Source organism: Meles meles, chromosome 5 (assembly GCF_922984935.1).
Source record: "Meles meles chromosome 5, mMelMel3.1 paternal haplotype, whole genome shotgun sequence".
Lineage (NCBI taxonomy): Eukaryota > Metazoa > Chordata > Mammalia > Carnivora > Mustelidae > Meles > Meles meles.
In genome coordinates this window covers 54017055-54036814 of record NC_060070.1, presented here as the reverse complement: position 1 = coordinate 54036814, position 19760 = coordinate 54017055, and the positions used below count along the sequence as shown (strand labels likewise).

At 36.7% G+C, this 19760-nt stretch overlaps 1 protein-coding gene across 7 annotated transcripts in view; it reads left to right on the top strand.

Moving 5' to 3' along the window:
- The window catches only part of MYO6 (myosin VI), a 155539-nt gene that overhangs the window by 45466 nt on the left and 90313 nt on the right, over window positions 1-19760 (top strand). For 6 of the 7 annotated variants that reach the window (XM_046004558.1, XM_046004557.1, XM_046004555.1 and 3 more), the window contains exon 2: window positions 16913-17054. In XM_046004558.1, coding sequence (XP_045860514.1) covers window positions 16938-17054 — 117 coding nt within the window. In that variant the 5' untranslated portion in view covers window positions 16913-16937. Of the gene's footprint in view, window positions 1-8859; window positions 8921-16912; window positions 17055-19760 lie in introns of those variants that run through there. The other variant, XM_046004552.1, reaches the window with a different exon arrangement.

Below are 19760 nucleotides of genomic sequence, written 5' to 3'. Positions count from 1 at the left end.
ACTTTAACCAAAGAAAATTCGGAATTGGTATGAAGCTGAATGAATATGAATGGATTAACACTACCATTTACAAATGCATACCATGAGGTATGTTCCCTAACAAAATCAAGAGCAGTTAGGACCTGGGAACTGCTGAAGAAGTACTAAGATTCCTATCTCAGGGCCTTCAAGTACAAGTGGATCTCCTTAATCTATTTTCAGTATTTCAAAAAGCCTGATGGAAGGTTTATATTTGCTGTGATGGAAGTGGTGTAGGCCAGCTGAGCTGTTTTTTGCTTTTGGTTTCTTGCTTCACTGTAGTAACACTAGCTATTATATAGGTGACAGATCTATAAAATTAATTTGTCAGTTTAACAGATGTCTGTTTTGTGCCAAGCACTGTTTTTAGGCTTCTACATTCATAGCAATGAGTTTTTTAAAAAGCCTCTGGGTTTAAGAAGCTTGTACTCTAAATAAGTAAATAATATATGACAGATGTTAAGGGCTGTAGGAAAAACAAAGTAGGGAAGGGTGTTAGGGTGTGCTGGTTTTGAGTGGATGGATGGGGTTGCTATTTTATGAAAGGTGGTGTATGAAGCCTCCTTGATAAGATAATAGAGCAAAGACTTAAAGAAGATAGGGAGCAAAGTTTACTGGTATCTTTGAGGCAGAGGTTTTGAATCAGTAAGTGCCAGAGCCCTGAAATGGATGCATGCCTGGTGCATTCAAGGAATAGCAAGGAGACCATCATGAATCAAGTAAAGTGAGTGAGAAGGGGAGTCGGGGGAGACTACGCCAGAATGCTTATGAGCAGGCGGTACAATTTGTGAAGAATCTTGTGGGCCACTGTGAAGAGTTGGGCTTTTATGTGAGCGAGATGTGAGGCACTGGAGAATGTTGAGCAGAGAATACCACATAATTTATATTATAAAAGGATCACACTGCCATACTGAGCACTGACTCTGCGTAGGCAACAGAGGAAGCAGGAAAAGCAGCTGGAAGTTACTACAGTACTTTTGGTGAAAGCCAATGTGGACTAGGAACAGGGTGGAGCTGGTTGCACTGGTGAGACGTGGTCAGATTCTGGATGTAATTAAAAGAGCCAACAGAATTTGTCAAAGGATTTGATGTGGAGAGAGAGAGAGGAGAGTTGAGGATGACGTCAAAATTTTTGGTGTGTGCAAGAGTAAGGATGAAATTGTCATTTTGTGAGAGAAGAAGAGGTATATAAAAGGAATAAATTTGAAAGGGGAGATGGTAGGTTGTTTTAGGATATGATAACTTTGAGATGGCTGTTGGTTTCCTAAGTAGTGATATTAAGCAGGCTATGAACTCTAGACATCTGGAATTCTGTGAAGAGGTGTTACCTGAGGATAGAAATTTGGGCATTATTAGCATGTGGGTAATGTTTAAATATTTAAGACTAGACAAGAAAGCAAGGGGATGAGAGTGGAGAGACAAATGCAGTCCAAGGATTAAGCCTCAGGAGTTTCTGATGTTGAAGAGGTAAGGGGGATCCCAGTCAAAGGAGACCAGACTTTTTTTTTTTTTTTACAGATAGCTTTGTAGATATGGTCATCAAAGCAAGTTATGGTGTGGAATTCGAAGTAATTAATTAAATTACTTTTAAAAAGAAATTCAAGGGTGCCTGGGTGGCTCAGTGGGTTAAGCCTCTGTCTTCAGCTCAGGTCATGATCTCAACATCCTGGGATCAAGTCCTGCATCAGGCTCTCTGCTCAGCAGGGAGCCTGCTTCCCCCTCTCTCTCTGCCTGCCTCTCTGTCTACTTGTGATTTCTCTCTCTGTGTGTCAAATAAATAAAATTTATAAAAAAAAAAAGAGAGAAATTCAAGTGGTGCGTAGATGGCTTAGTCATTAAGCATCTGCCTTTGGCTCATCATTGGGATCATGATCCCAGGGTTGTGGGATTGAGCCCTGTATCAGGCTCCCTGCTCTGAGGGAAACCTGATTCTGCCTCTCCCACTCCCCCTGCTTGTGTTCCCTCTCTTGCTGTCTCTCTGTCAAATAAATAAAATCTTAAAAAAAAAAAAATTAAAAGATAGTTCAAGTTTCTCATTTTGTGAAATATCTTAATATTCTTACTGCGTATTTTTATTGATATGTCAATTAAGAAACAATAATATAACAATATTTCGTAACTAAATCAATAAAATGAAAATCTGATGAAATGCTCCACTCCTTTAAATATTTGTCTGAATCTCAGCTAGTCATTTAAATGCAGTGTTACCTGGAAGATAAAATTAACTCCACATGTCGTCGTGTTTACCTTTTAGCACAAACCATTCAAGTGAAGAACTTCTGGTGTGAGGGAAAAAAGTGTGTGTACTTTCTTGTGGTCTACCCAATAAAGAATTTAAGTCCAAATTACAAGTAAGAAATAATAAGCATTTTAATGTTTATGCAAGAAGTATTGAGAGGATTTTCACGAAGTCTTTTTTTTTTTTTTAAGATTTTATTAGAGAGAGTGAGTAAGAGAGAGCACAGGCCAGGGGTGAGGGTTGTAGAAAGGAAGAGAGAGAAGTAGACTCCTTGCTGAGCTGGGAGCTGGATGTGGGGCTCTATCCCAGGATCCTGGATTGTGACTTGAGCCAAAGGCAGACACTTAACTGACTGAGCCACCCAGATGCCCCTCACGAAGTCTTTAGATATCTTTTAGGTTACGTTTATTTCTTGTGCCATTAAAAAATAGGTTAGGACAACGTAGTATATTATACAAACAGGTCTTTTAGACCTACTGATAAATATAAACCAGTGGTGCAGGTAAGAAGTTTGAGTAGGCAGAGCTGTGTAGTGCAGTGGTTATGTGTTTGGACTTGGGGTCACACAGGATTCTTATCTTCTCCCTACATTCATTTCTTAGTTATCTCTGTTGGGGCAATTTGCCCCAAACTTCCAAACCGGAATGTAGTAAAAATTAAGTGAGATAACATATTCCAGTACACTAGTGCAATGTCTGGTACATAGTGAGTGGTCTGTGAAACATTATTGTCATTTTGTTGTTTCCCTTGACTAATTGAATTGAACTCCATACCACCTGTGAGACGAAAATTGTCTTTAGTTCTTGTTTTTGTGTGGTATACCCAGGCACATGCAGCCCAAGTTAGTAATGTTAAAGAAAAACCACTTAGTTTTATGAATTACATGAAAACTTTATTGAATATCCTAGGTTTTATCATCTCATTTATGTAAGAGTGACAGAAATTATAGTAGAATAACACATTCTACTCTTTTTAATTTGTGTGTCTCAGAGTTTATTCCTCCTTGAGAGTTTGTTTTCCATTTAATGAGTACCTATCTTAGGAGAACTATGTGGACTGAATTGGATTGGACTTGGGGTCAACTCAAAATGGTGTTGCTGTTTGTAGGTGAAAATCAACTTGTATTATGCACATTTTAGGAGAGGTAAAAAGCTAGAGTTGTCTGTGATGTGTTTAAAAGACTAAGGATTGTTCAAACTTCTTATGACCTTGATTGATGATGGTGTACTGTCCAGATTGTGGTTTGCTCACATAAGGAAATTTTAGTCTGAAAAATCGGAGTAACATTGAGTCAAGGCCTGGGATTTAAACTGTAGAATACTTCAATTTGAGGAGAATGGGGACATTTTATAGAGCAGGATCCTTTAGGAGAAAAGGCCTTTCTTTTGGGTTTGAAGACCAATTTAAAATTTCATTAACTGCTTATTGGGACATCAACATTATCCCATGGTGGAGAGTGAATTAAGGTCTTCAGTCTTTTAGAAACTCCTTTTTTTAAAAGACTGACAAACTTTTAAGAAGTAACCTTTAAATCTAGCACTAAGTACAAAACTGAGTAACTTCTGGGTGTAATCATTGGACAGTATACAAGATTAGTCACAGGGTATGGAAAATCTGAATCACCTGGGATAAATTAATATCTTGCTATTCTGGTATTTTACCCTCTGTAAAAGAAATTTTGGGGTTCTGAAATGTTTAGTTTCTGAGAATATAGGACTTTCTCTAGAATGATCTACATTTTGACCAGGTTATCTTAGTATAGATTATCTCCATATTATTGTTACTATTTTTAATTTCAACTCAGACCTTTTATTGTTATTGTTGGCATTCAGCTGTGCAATCTGCCTACTTTGTTTTTTTGTTTTACTAGACAAAGACTTTTTTAAAATTTAAATTTAATTAATTAACATATAGTGTATTATTAGTTTCAGAGGTAGAGTTCAGTGATTCATCAGTCTTATATAATATCCAGGGTTCATTACATCATGTCCCCTCCTTATGTCCATCACCCAGTTACCCTATCTCCCCCATCCCTCTCCCCTCCAGCAACCCTGTTTGTTTCCTCTGATTAAGAGTCTCTCCCTCTCTAATGTCATCTTCATTTATTTTTCCCTCTCCTCTCCCATGACCCTCTGTTTTGTTTCTTAACAAACTCACATATGCGTGAGATCATTTGGTAATTGTCTTTCTCTGGTTGACCTATTTCTCTAAGCCTGATAGCGTTTAGTTTCATCTAGGTCATTGCAAATGGCAAGATTTCAATTTTTTTGATGGCTGAGTAGTATTCTATTGTACCTTTTATATCCATTCATCTGTTGAGGGACATTGGAGTTCTTCCATAGTTTGGTTATTATGGATATTGCTGCTATAAACATTGGGGTGTAGGTGCCCCTTCAGATCACTACATTTGTATCTTTGGAGTAGTTACCTAGTAGTGTATTTGCTGGGTCGTAGGATAGCTCTTTTTTCAACTTCTGAGGAACCTCCCTACTGTTTTCCAGAGTGACTGCATCAGCTTACATTCCCACCAACCATGTTGGAGGGTTCTCTTTTCTGCAAATCTTTGGCAACACCTGTCATTTCCTGAGTTGTTAATTTTAGCCATTCTGACTGGTATGACGTGGTATCTTATTGTGGTTTTTGATTTGTATTTTGATTTGTATTTCCTGATGCCAAATGATGTTGAGCATTTTTTTCATGCATCTTTTGGCCATTTAAGTGTCATCTTTGTTTAAATATCTGTTTATACCTTCTGTTTATACCTTCTGCCCATTTCTTGATTGAATTATTATTTGGGTGTTGTGTTTGATAAGTTCTTTATAGATTTTGGGTACTAGGCCTTTATCTGATAAGACATTTGCAAATATCTTCTCCCATTCTGTTGGTTGTCTTTTGGTTTTGTTGACTATTCCCTTTGCTGTTCAGGAGCTTTCTATCTTGATGAAGTCCCAGTAGTTCATTTTTGCCTTTATTTTCCTTGCCTTTGGAGACATGTCTAGCAAGAGGTTGCTGCCTGTGTTCTCCTCTAGGATTTTGCTGGATTCCTGTCTCACATTTAGGTCTTTTATCCATTTTTGAGTCTAATTTTGTGTATGGTATAGAAAATGGCCCAGTTACATTCTTCTGCATGTGTCTGTCCAATTTTCCCAACACCATTTGTTGAAGAGAGTTTCATTTTTCCATTGGATATTCTTTCCTGCTTTGTTGAAGATTAGTTGGCCATAGAGTTGAGGGTCCATTTCTAGATTCTCTGTTCTGTTCCATTGATCTGTATGTTTTTTTGTTGTTGTTGTTGTTTTTGTTTTTGTTTTTGTTTTTGTTTTTTTTTTTGCCAGTACCATACTTCTTGATGATTACAGCTTTGTAATAGAGCTTGATGTCCAGCATTGTGTTGCCACTAGCATTGATTTTCTTTATCAAAAGCATTTCTCTGGCTATTCAGGGTCTTTTCTGGTTCCATACAAGTTTTAGGAGTATTTGTTACAGCTCTGTGAAGAAAATTGATGGTATTTTGATAGAGATTGCATTAAATGTATGGATTGCTCTAGGTAGCATAGATGTTATTTCAACAGTATTTGTTCTTCCAGTCCATGAATGTGGGACATTTTTCCATTTCTTTGTGTCTTCTTCAGTTTCTTTCATGAGTGTCCTATAGTCTTCTGAGTTCCGATCCCATGCCTCTTTAGTTAGGTTTATTCTAAAGTATCTTATGATTTTGGGTGCAATTGGAAGTGGCATTGAATTCTTTATTTTTTTTTTTAAAGATTTTATTTATTTATTTGACAGACAAAGATTAGAAGTAGACACAGAGAGAGAGAGGGGTAGGGGGGAAGCAGGCTCGCTGCTGAGCAGAGAGCCCGATGTGGGGGCTCGAACCCAGGACCCTGAGATCATGACCCAAGCCGAAGGCAGAGGCTTTAACCCACTGAGCCACCCAGGCGCCCCAAGAAATGGGATTGAATTCTTAATTTCTCTTTCTTCTGTCTCACTGTTGGTATTTAGAAATACAGCTGATTTCTGTGCATTGATTTCATATCCTGCCACTTTGCTGAGTTCCTGTATGAGTTCTAGCAATTTTGGGGTGGAGTCTTTTGGACTTTTCACATAGAGTATCATGTCATCTGCAAAGAGTGAGAATTTGACTTCTTTGCCGTTTTGGATGCCTTTTATTTCTTTTTGTTGTCTGATTGCTGAGGCTAGGACTTCTAGTACTATGTTGAATAGCAGTGGTGATAGAGGACATCCCTGGCATGTTTCTGACCTTAGCAGAAAAGCTCTCAGTTTTTCCCCATTGAGAATGGTATTTGCTGTGGGCTTTTTGTATATGGCTTTTATGATATTGAGGTATGTTCCCTTTATCCCTATACTGTGAAGAGTTTTAGTCAAGAAAGGATGTTGTACTTTGTCAAATGCTTTTTCTGCATTTATTGAGAGGATCTTGTCCTTTGTTTTATTAATACATGGTATCACATTGATTGATTTGTGGGTGTTGAACCAATCTTGCAGACCAGGTGAATAATCCTTTTAATGTATGGTTGGATCCTATTGGCTAGTCTTAGTGAGAATTTTTGCATCCATGTTCATCAGGGATATTGGTTTGTAATTCTCCGTTTTAGTGGGGGTTCTTTGTTTGGTTTGGGGATCAAGGTAATGCTGGCCTCATAGAAAGAGGTTGGAAGTTTTCCTTCCATTTCTGTGTTTTGAAACAGCTTCAGAAGAATAGGTATTAATTCTTCTTTTAATGTTTTATGGAATTTCCCTGGGAAGCCATCTGGCCCTGTACTCTTGTTTGTTGGGAGATTTTTGATTACTGCTTCAGTTTCCTTGCTAGTTATGGGTCCATTCAGGTCTTCTCTTTCTTCCTGTTTCAGTTTTGGTAGTTTATACATTCCTAGGAATGCATCCATTTCTTCCAGATTGCCTAATTTGTTGGCATACAGTTAGTTGCTCATAGTAAGTTCTTATAGTTGTTTGTATTTCTTTGTTATTGGTTGTGATCTCTGTTTTTTCATTCATGATTTTATTGATTTGGGTCCTTTCTCTTCTTTTGGAAAGTCTGGCCAGAGGTTTATTGATCTTATTATAATTCTTTCATAGAATCAGCTCCTAGTTTTGTTGATCTAGTCCACTGTTCTTCTGGTTTCTATTTCATTGATTTCCACTCTGATCTTTATTAATTGTCTTCTGCTGGGTTTAGGCTTTATTTGCTGTTCTTTCTCCAGCTCTTTTAGGTGCAAGGTTAGGTTGTATATTTGAGATATTTCTTGTTTTTTTGAGAAATTAAAATCATTTTGTAAATATTTTTAATAATTAATAACCATATAATGAACTTACCAATAAATTTTTTTAACCCTCTTTTTTTTGTTGGCAAGTTAATTTTAGCTGTACCAGTTAAGTTGAAGTTAGCCTTGGTGTTCTGAGTCTGTTTCTAAGAATCACATGGTCATAGACTTAGCTTTAAATATTAATCAATACATTGGGCTTTCTGAGGCTTATTTGGAAGTATAGTATTACTGTACATCAGGATCATGGCTAAGATCAGTTGGACCTACTACTATTAAGACCAGAAAGAGTGTCATAGCTGACCTAGACATTTTTTACTTTTTTTTTCTTTTTTTTTTTTAAGATTTTATTTGGCAGAGAGAACACATGCAGGGGGAGTGGCAGGCAGAAGGGGAAGGAGAAGCAGGCTCCCCCCCTAGAAATGAACCCAATGTGGGACTTGATACGGAGCTTGATCCCAGGACCCAGGGATCATGACCTGGGCTGAAGACAAATGCTTAACTGAGTCACATAGATGCCCCAACATTTCTTGTCTTTTTTGATGTAGACTGAGAAACAGAGCTTTTATTTTTCTCAACAATATCTAAGGCTAAAACAGTGGTTGGGTTTTTATAGGGCTTGATAAATATTTACTAAAAAATGAGTGCATATCAGGCTTCTTAATTAAATTGAGGTAGGTTTTAGATCTTATTATCTTGAAATGGTTTCTGATTTTTTTTAATTATATTTTTTAAAGATTTTATTTATTTGAGAGAGCACATAGGTGGGTTTGAGGGCAGAGAGAGAGAGAGGGAGAAGCAGACTCCCCACTAGGCAGGGAGCACAATGTGGGGCACTATCCCCGGACCTTAGGATCATGATCTGAGCTGAAGACAGCCTCTTAACCAACTGAGCCACCTAGGCATCCCTCTTATTTTATTAATTAATTAGTGAACTGATTAATTTGACTGTGCCACCCCAGTACCCTTAGGCACTCCTCTTTATTTTATTTTATTTTATTTTATTATTTTTACTTATTTATTTATTTGACTGTGCCCACCCCAGTGCCCCTAAAAATGTTTTTAATCAGAGAAGTGCAATGAAAAAGAACAATATCATTTGGAGAAATAAATAATAGTAGGAGAGTGAGGTGATTTAATCTGGCCTCATAAAATATATTTGTTCTTACATCCTTTTCACTCAAAGGTTATTATTATTATTATTTTTTTATTTATTTTATTTTTATTTTTTTATTTGACAGAGAGAAATCACAACTAGGCAGAAAGAGAGGAGGAAGCAGGCTCCCTGCGGAGCAGAGAGCCCAATGCGGGGCTTGATCCCAGGACCCTGAGATCATGACCTGAGCAGAAGGCAGAGGCTTTAACCCACTGAGCCACCCAGGTGCCCCTATTATTATTATTTTTAAAAGTTTATTTGACAGAGAAAGAGCAGAACCGGGGGGAGCAGCTGAGGGAGAAGCAGGCTCCCCGCTGCACCCCTCTTATTTTATTTCTTTGTCATGAGTTTGGACTTTGTGGTAGGTATTTTATCCCCCTTGTTAATGAATGGTCATTGCTGATAAAACCAAGGTAATAGCAAATTTCAGTACTGATGTTTAATGAATGTGTTATTCAGTATTACAGCAATCATACAATTAGCAGAACAAGATTAACTTGGAAATGTTTTCTAGGAAGGTCTTTTCAAAGGTAATTTAGTGACTAGATGGAACCCTGCTGAAGTATTTTGGAGAATTCTGTTATATAAGGAAGTTCTTATGGAACTGAAGTGCTGAGTGAAAGATTATGCTAGGTACACACAGAATACACCAACCATAGCCAGCTGTTACCTGGTGCCCTGTTTTTTCACAGTATTTGCACACCAGAGAAGCTAATAGCCTTCAGGATATACTGATAAAAGAGGAGAGTAGCTGCCAGTTTAAAGCTTGTGTGCCAAAGGTGCGCGTAACATTCTTTTGACCAGAGAAGTCAGGGCCTGGCCAGATGAAAGAGTAGCAGATTTGATACATCTATGCCACTTTCTTACCCCCAACTAGAATGTAAGATCCTGGAGGGCAGGGGTTTACGCCTGTTTTATTTACTGCATTATTCCAGCTGATTGTTTTCATATTAGAAAGCTGCATGAGGATGGCATACCTGGCTGGTTCAGTCAGTGGAGCATGTGACTCTTGATCTCCAGGTTGTGAGTTCAAACCTCACATTTGGATGTAGGGATTACTTAAAAATAAAATCTTAAAAAAGAAAAGAGAAAGCTTTACAAGGCCAGATTGTGTCTCTTTTTGCTCACCATTATATCCCTACCAGTTAGCAGGATGTAATACATAATAGGAGACTAAGTAATTAATTCATGGAATAAATTATGTAGAAGGCAGACTTACAAAGGTTCTGCACACTCTGCCTAATGCTCCTTTCTTCCTCTTTGATATCTTATTCTGGCTCTTTCAGCCCAGCTCTAAATTACCTTTAGTTAGTACTCAATTCCTGATACTAAGACAATAAAGTCTAAGGCATTGTTATGAATCATAGCTATGATCTTTGGAAGGTAAAGGAGTAGGTGATGGCTCATGTTTTGTGGTATGGGCCTACCCTTTCTGCTTGTGGCCCAGGATTTTTATATTGAGATTATCACTGGAATTGTTGAGAAGGAACAACATGGATGTATATTGTTTGTTACTGTAACCTTTAGTATGTCTGGTCCCAGGGAGACTTTTGGTGCTCTGCTTCTAACCTTTAAACAAAGAATAAATGAAAAGTTAGCATAATGCCTCTGAAAGGCTACAGATTTCCTTCTATAGATTAATTAGTGCGTCTGTAGATTACAGTTGACCCTTGAAAAACATGGGGGAATGGGGGTACTGACACCACCCAACAATTGGACATCTGCTTATAAGTTTAGACCCCCCCCTACTTTATTGATAGGGAAACTGCAAGAGATCACTTTTTACTGTAATACAAAATATACTGGAGAAATGAACTGCTCACTGAGAGATGATTAGTGTCACATGATATTTTAAGTGGATACTTGCAACACTAGAGCTTACTGCAATAGCAACAGGAGGTGGTTATGAATTATTATCGTAGTACAGCATGCACTATAGTTAATTTTATGTGGCTATGATTCAGTACTTCTATGGTTCTCTCAGCTGTGAATGGTATCTTGTATGGTCTGTGTTTATGTAAATTTTTATAAATTTTAACTTTTTTAGTAGATTTAAATATATTTTATGGTATCAAATGATAAATTAGAGTAACATCTACATACCTTTTATTCGACCTGTATCTGTATTTTATAAATTCATGATATACCTTTTTCTTAAATTTTTTCAATATTTCTAGGCTATGTGGTTTATCTGTGAATTTTTTCAAATTGTTACAAATCTCCAAAAAAAATTTCTAATATATTTATTAAAAAAAATCCACAGGTGGAACCATGCAGTTTAAACCCATGTTATTCAGGGGTCCACTGTACTTCTATAGATTACAGTAATGCTTACTTAAAAAAATATGGTTGTCAATTAAGTTCTAAAAACTAGATAATTTTTAGTTGATGATGGCATATTGTAAAATATTTCTGTTCTTTCCCTAAAAAACTTAAGGAATTTAAAATTTGCTAACCAAACTGTGATGATACATATATGTGATCAGTCTTTAATGTGTTTAAGGTTTCCAGTATAATTGCACTGGGAATTGAGATGTCTTTTTAAAATTTCCTTTGTAGTTTCTTTTTAAGAATTCTTCATAAGCAAACATGCTTTAATAAGTGTGAATGTTGATTGCATGGGTTTTTTCTGAATGGTTTTCTGGAAGAAATAATAACATGTCTAAAATAATTTTGTCTTTTGTGGGTTGAATAAATTGGACTTCATTGTTGAAGGATAATTTGTTATAGGTAGGATTCTAAAAACAAGTGAAACTTTATTTAAAAAAGATTTATTCTGGGCGCCTGGGTGGCTCAGTGGGTTAAGCCGCTGCCTTCGGCTCAGGTCATGATCTCAGGGTCCTGGGATCGAGTCCCGCATCGGGCTCTCTGCTCGGCAGGGAGCCTGCTTCCTCCTCTCTCTCTGCCTGCCTCTCTGCCTACTTGTGATCTCTCTCTGTCAAATAAATAAATAAAATCTTTAAAAAAAAAAAAAAAAGAGATTTATTCTAATATAAACCATGCACTAGGTAGAAAATAATATTTAATTTAATAGGAGAGGATATGAAGTATCCACACTTTCTCCAGACACAAATACATAATCGGTACAGAGTTAGAGTAAGACAAGTATAGGTGAGAATCTAGGCCAACTTCATGAGGTCCAAGGTCAGTGGATGTCTTTGATGATAGTGTTCAACATGGTTGTCTCTTGGGTCATACTGTGCCAGTTTAGGCTGGTTGTTTGCCTAAGTACAGGGTTCTAAGTTGGAAATAATTTTCCTTTGGAATTTTATAGGCATTGCTTTGTTGACTTCCTTCTTCAGTATTGCTGATGTCATTTTGATTCATGATCCTTTGGATAAAAAAAACCCATGTTTTTTTCTTCTGATTTCTCTAGATAAGTGTAGCATCTTCTCTTTATTTCTGGTGATCTGAAATTTGACATGGTGTCTTTGTGTGTGTGTGTGTGTGTGTGTGTGTGTGTGTGTGTGTGTGTTTCCCAGTTATTGTATTGAGGACTTAATGGGCATTTTAGCTAAACTCTAGAAAATCATGCCTTTCAGTTCAGTTTCTTTGGACATTTAAATTTTCTCCCTTCATTTTTTTTAGTGGGACAGGATGCCTGCTGTTCCTGGTATTTTGATGCTTAATCTTTTTATTTGTCTAATTTTCATATCTTTTTCTTTGCCCCCCTTCTATCTCTTTTTTTCTTAGCTTTTTGTAAAATTGTGTCAACATTATTTTTTTTACCTTCTAGTGAATATTTCATTTCTTCTGTTATGTCATTAAAGGAAAATTAGTTCAACATTTGTTAAAATGACAGGGAAGACCATTCAAGATTATTGCAGTAGGAGCGTATTAGTCTGTTTGGTCTGCCATAACAAAATGACATAGATTGGATGCCTTAAAACAACAGAAATTTATTTTCTCACAGTTCTAGGGGCCGAAGGTCTGAGATCAGGAAATCAACCACCATGGTTGAGTTCTAACGAGGACTCTCTTTTTGGCTTTCAGATAGCCACCGTCTTGCTGTATAATCACATGGCCATTGTGGAGTAGGGGGGAGGGATCTGGGATCTCTTTTCCTCTTTTCTTACACCACTGGGCCTATTGTATCAGGATCTCACCACTTATGATGTCATTAACCTCATTACCTCCTGAAAGCCCTATCTTTAAATGTAGTCATATTGGGAGTTCGTGTTCACGTATTAAAAAATAAGAATTCTGTGGGGGGAACAACAAAATTAAGTTCATAGCAATCTATAACAAAGGGTGGTTACAATAGAGGAGAGAGATGGGGCTCAGTTATGAATACAGCAAAGATGCTGGGGTATATAGCCAATAAGCAGAGTGAGGAGTCAGTGAATACAAAATAACTAAGAGAAAATAGCAAGGATAGGAGATTCTTGAAGGCAGTTTAAGGATTTATACGTCATAGTTAGGGGATGAAAAACTTAACCAGATATCAAGGGAGAGGGAATTTTTCCAAATTGGCCTATCAGGATTCTTCCTAAAACTGGCCTACGTAGACCCAACAAGGACTGGACCAACATGGAAGGCGTAGTGGCATGGCCTTGTCAAGAAGCAGGGTGAGAGGGGTGCCTGGGTGGCTCAGTGGTTTAAGCCGCTGCCTTCGGCTCAGGTCATGATCTCAGGGTCCTGGGATCGAGTCCCGCATCGGGCTCTCTGCTCGGCAGGGAGCCTGCTTCTCTCTCACTCTCTCTGCCTGCCTCTCTATCTACTTGTGATCTCTCTCTGTCAAATAAAGAAATAAAATTTTTAAAAGAAAAAAAAAAGAAGCAGGGTGAGAGTTGCCTAATTAAAGTTTGGTTAAGAAGAGAGTTTTTTTCAGCATGTGGCAATTTACATATATATATATACTCTTAATTGTTCTGGTATTTCTCATTCCAGAGAATGTCTTTTTCAGAGAATAACCTCAAAGCTTCTCTCAGGGTAGTGATGGGAGTGGGGATGTATTTGCCTAGCAATGTGGAGTATGTGCATGTTAGTGCATGTTGGAGGAAATCTCTTTCTTAAACAACTTTCACTTAGTCTTATGTTAGAGTCTCTCTTTTTGGACTTGGTTCTAGAAATTTCTTTGCGGTAGAGTTATTATGTCTTTTGAGATTCAGTGGTATAATTTGGGTTGTCTTCATCTTTCCCTATTCCTGACTTGAGATTCAGCTCTCTCAGGTTTGCTGAGTCAGTTGCCTATTAACCATTTGCTTTCCAACTTCCAAAATACTGTTGCTATTATTTCCTCTTTGTTTTTTCTCATCCTTGTGGGCTGATTTCTTTTTAAGCAATCAGTTTACTGTAGATTTAGGAATTTGATGAAGAGGCAACATTAGATGTGTGCCTTTAAATCTGTTGTCTTAACTGGGAAGTTGCAGCTAATGATTGAGAATGGGAAAGCAATTTGAATAGTTCAAGGGGATTTGCCTTTTTTTTTTTTTTTTTGGACTTTGAGGATTTTCCTGTGATTTTATTTTCAGATACTTAATTATTGCTAAATGGTATTTCATAACTATTCTGTAATTTCCCTCTGTACTTAGAAGAATAGCAAGACTGTTTTTGTAAAATTTACTGGTGGCTTCAAACAACAGATATTGGGGAAAATAAGTGAGAGCAGTATGACACGTATCTGTTGGGTACCATTAGGATGATGATCTCAGTTTTATGTCACTTAATCCTCATAGCAATTCTGTAAGGTAAGTGATATCACTTATGGGTAAGGAAAGATAATGATCAGAGAGATTAAGTAACTTGCTTAAGAGCTACTCAGTGTTGGAGCTTAGTTTCAAGCTTAGGTTTTTAAGACCTTTCACCTCTTTTCAGTTCATCATCTCCTTTTACTCTTTGAAACTGTGTGCACAATTCATTCATTCACTCAGTGACTATTAACTTGCCTGCTCTGTGTTGGGCCTTGGGAACACAGAGGGGACTAGGTCATGCCCTGATGGAATAGGGATGGACATGATCAGATTTACCTTTCAGTAGGATTTCTGGTGATCCCTGCAGATTGACAAGATTGGCAACAATAGGCAGCTTAATTTAATTACAGAAGTCCTGGTAAAAGACCGTGTTGATTTTCACTAGATAACAGAGGCAATATAGAAAAGTGGATGAAAATGAGATGCCTATTGGAGATAGAATTGACAGGTTTAGGGGAGTGATATGAATTTGCAGAGAGCTAGAAGAACTGAGGATGACTCCATGTTTGATTTGAATTGAGTGTTGTTGGTGCCCTTACTGATATAAGGAATAACAGGCTGGTGTGGTGGAAGAGAGTAATAATATAATCATAGAAATGTTACATCTTTTAGAGGTACCCGTGGGCAGATGTCCAGTAGGCACATAAACACCTAAGAACTCAACTGAGTGCTGTTAATGTGCTAGAGCAATAAATTTGGGCATCACTCACCTAAAGATGGTACTTAAAGTCATGGGACTACATAGAATTATTTAGGTAGTGTGTAGACATAGGTGTGGTAAGCCTGAAGCAGTGTTACTGATTCACTTCTATGGAGAATCGTCATTAAACTTATTATCTTGGGGGGCACCTGGGTGGCTCAGTGGGTTAAAGCCTCTGCCTTCGGCTCAGGTCATGATCCCAGAGTCCTGGGATCGAGCCCCGCATTGGGCTCTCTGCTCCGTGGGGAGCCTGCTTCCTCCTCTCTCTCTGCCTGCCTCTCTGCCTAGTTGTGATTTCTTTCTGTCAAATAAATAAAATATTAAAAAAAAAAAAAGAAAAAGGTACATTTCCAAAACAAAACAAAAAAACTTCTTATCTTGGAATTACACATAAACCTAATAGCATTTGCTGTTTGGGAAAAGCAAATCCCACTGTGTAGTCATGTCATAAAAGACATTAACCAACAAGCACATTGAAAACATGTCAGTAGTTCACAGCTTTTTGACTGAACTACATACTACACGTCCTTGACTTTCATGAGAGAATAGACCTGAGAACATCCACACGGGAAATCCCAGATTTGCAAATTCAGCAAAAGAGGAGAGTTTATGGTATGCACATCAACTTTTCTTTAAGTATAGATAAGTAAAGAAAAATAAGTTCCCTTTGAGATGCTGAAACTAGAACGCCTGGGATCACTTATTAGCCAATTCACGATTATACATTAGTCTCATAGAATCCAAGCTTTTTAAAATTAGATGTTTTACATGTCATGAACACTTTGGGTTGAATTATAAACATTAGATATGCTAAGCATGCAAGAAGCTTTATAAGAACACTTGAAAAATTAGAATTCACAATAGGCAAAAACTGGAAACAATCCCAATGTTCATCAGTAGGACAGTAGGTAAATAATTGTGGTATAATTGGTCAGTGGGCTTGTATATACAACAACATGGTTGAATATCAAAAACATTTTGTTGAGTGAAAGAAGCCATACATAAAATCTATAAAATTTCATTTATATGAAGTTCAAGAAAGGGCAAAAACTAATTTATAATGAGACAAACCAGAACATTGGATCCCTACGGAGGTTAGTAACTGGTGATGGAAATGTTCTATATATTGATTGTGGTGTTTGTTAAATGGGTGTTATGTATTTGTCAAAACTCACCAACTTGTCTACATAGGATTCGTACATTTCATTGTGTATAAGTTTTACTTCAGTAAAAAAATAAAAACAGTATGCTGAGTGGTTTTGTGAGGATACATATAGGGAACCACATTGGTGAGGCATTCCTGTTGTCTCAGATAGTCAGGATAAGTTTCTCAGGGGAGGTAGTCTTTCACATGTCTCATTTTTATCCCTCAGGTTTAAGATGACTTTTTGTTAAACTCTTAGTTAACTCCACACAATAACAACTATTCCTAGGACAGCTGTTGAATTTATTGCGTGATTCAGAATACTTGAGATAATAAAAGGAAGTGTTGTTATCAGCTACACTGGGGCATTAAGTAAAAACTGACCATTTTTCCCAATTTTTGTACTGCTCAAAGTGTAGTACTCCACTATAGTCACAGTTAAAGAAAGGCAGTAGCAGAACAGGTGTTACTTGAGGATATAGTCTCTGCTTGGTCCTTATCTAAAGGTGGATGAAAGGGGTCAAGGTTGGCAAAATGGAGAGAGGTGGGGATTACCTGTGGCAGGGCCGACATGTGTTTCTATGAATTGCAACTTAACATGTTAGCTTTCTAGAAAGATATGTTATTTACTTTTTATTTCCAGAGTTATTCATGTTGTTTTATTTGTTCCTTTCAAACAGGAGATAGTGGACACTCCCTTCAAAAATGGAGGATGGAAAGCCCGTTTGGGCGCCACACCCTACAGATGGATTTCAGATGGGCAATATTGTAGATATTGGCCCTGACAGCTTAACAATTGAACCCTTGAACCAAAAAGGCAAGGTGAGTTTCTCAGCTGAGATTTCAAAATTTGATTTTTTTCTAGAGAGATCTTTCTTCTTAATGAAATAGATATTCTTAGCACAGTGTAAGGGAAAGCAATTTTCTGGTAAGTGAATCTTTAGTTTTCTAGTTAGTTATTTAATTTATTGTGTAAGTATACATCCCAGGGAAAAAGTGATATCCTGTCATCAAATCAAACAGAAATCTAGTGAGCCTTTTATTATCTCATTCTTAAGATATAGCTATATGATAAAATATGAACAATAATATTTTTATTCCTTATACTATATTGCTAAAGCTCATGTACCTGTGATGTAGTCAACATGTTATAAAACAAAAATATGGGAAGTGAGTGGGATTTTATCAAATTTTTCTTTTTGCTTTAGCTTCTAGATGATTGTTTTTTTAGCTTTTTATTTACTTAAATTTATTAGCGTGGGATTGGAATAAATATATTTCTAAATTTTTTTAAAAAGATTTTTATTTATTTATTTGACAGAGAGAGAGAGAGAGAGAGAGATCACAGGTAGGCAGAGCAGCAGGCAGAGAGAGAGAGGGAAGCAGGCTCCCTACTGAGGAGAGAGCCCGATGTGGGGCTTGATCCCAGGACCCTGAGATCATGAACTGAGCCAAAGGCAGTGGCCTAACCCACTGAGTCACCCAGGTGCCCCTGGAATAAATATATTTCTATTAAATAAAGATAGTTAAGGTTTTTTTTTTAAGATACTTAAGTGTTACAAACCCATCTATTATTATTAATATTTTCACTATAATGATAGGGGTTTTTTTGTTATAATGATAGTTTTTAAAACATAAAAGCGTATTTTAATTTTGTATACATGGCATCTATTTCTTTTTCTCCTTAGACTAGATAGTATTACGAAATGGGAGTTTGGGGAAAATGTGATCAGGAGTCTGAGTGTTCATGGGGACTATGAGTGTTCATGGGGACTATAAGGTCTGTATTTGTGGGAGAACTTCACAATTTTTAGTTTAATAAATATTCCTGTTAAACAGATCTTCTGACTAAATTAAATTTGTTGATATCATTTCTGTTTACTTTAGACTCTGAGACTGTACGTGAATAATTTATATTCTGCTGATACATGGTTAACTAATGCCATATGACTGCCATCCTTCTGGGAACCTTAGAAAAACAAGGTGGATCTCTCATGAGGTCTTTTCACAGAGAAAACTATTCTGTTACTGTAAACAACCCAGGAACCTAAATGCATAATATATAATGTGCTGTGTTAGAAGAGGCCAATTAAAGATACTCTCAAGAAAGAAAACACAAAGTGTTTCTAGTTTTTCCTCTTATTAACAAGTACTTATTTGTACCTACAGTGCTGTACATGTTCAGAGAATGAGAGAGTTAAGAAATTAGCTCAATTATTTTCATATATTTCAGTAGGGGAGGGAAAATTTCCTCTACTCTTTCAGGTCTCCGGGTGGACCTAAGAATAAAACTGATGTAAGACAGATTCACAGTAGAAAAGCATACCATTTTTATTATTTTTATGTGTAATGTGTAATTTTTATGTAATGTGTAAAAATTATGTGTAATTTTTATGTATATGCGTATGTGTATATCTTCACAAGAGAATGAAGATCCAAAGAAGTGACCAGAGCAGAAAGCTCTTATATCTTTTTGACAAAGAAACAATAAATTTGTGAAGAATTGATAAGACAAAGGGGTTTGGGTTAGGGGCAGTACATTGTGGTAAAGGAATTAGGAAGGTAAGAGTTAGTATGACAGAATTTGTATAGATTTGTCTTGGCCTTGATTCCCTTTCTCTGGTGATAAGAATGTCTTCTTTCTGCCTAGTACAGGCAGGGCACTTTTCACATAGGAATTTTATCTTCTGATTTCAGGGATAAAAAGGAGGGTGAGAATGGCTTTCTTGCACTTGCTCTTTCTCAAGAGCATTTAATTCAAAATTATCAGTATGTCAAAGTAGCATATTTAGGGTTATAGAAATTTAGTGACCTTTTCAGTATCCTTCAAAATTTTTTTTTCATTTTTGTGTAGCATATTTTTTTTTCCCATTTTATTTATTTTTTCAGCGTAACAGTATTCATTCTTTTTGCATAACACCCAGTGCTCCATGCAAAACGTGCCCTCCCCATTACCCACCACCTGTTCCCCCAACCTCCCACCCCTGACCCTTCAAAACCCTCAGGTTGCCCCAACCTCCCACCCTGTAGCATATTTTATAAGGACAGTAAATTGAAGGCTGCAATGAAATGAAAAGTATTATTTCCTAGGTATATTCTATTGTATATATTTTGTTTTATCCACAGGTGACAAAATAATTCAGTTCAGGCATAGAGGAAACTTCATTTATGAGTATATGCTTTTTCCTATTTTAAATATTTGTATGCTTTCAACTTTGCCTTATTAGTACTAATCTGTACATACATGGAAGCAATAAAAATATTTCAAATTTAAATTGTGGAGTTATGAAAACTTTGTGGATCTGTAGTTAATTCTATAAACTAAGAAGCTTCTTTCCATAAACATTTTTTGGAAGTTAACAAGTTCTCAGGGATTGGTTCTAATTTTAATTTTTTCTCTTACTCTCTCATTAGGGTCTTAATAAATTATAACATGTCATAATAACCATATAGTTGAGAAGATCCATAAGAGTAGCAGTCTTTTGCTTAGGTAATTCATGGTAGAGAGAGCATCATCTTTTAAATATG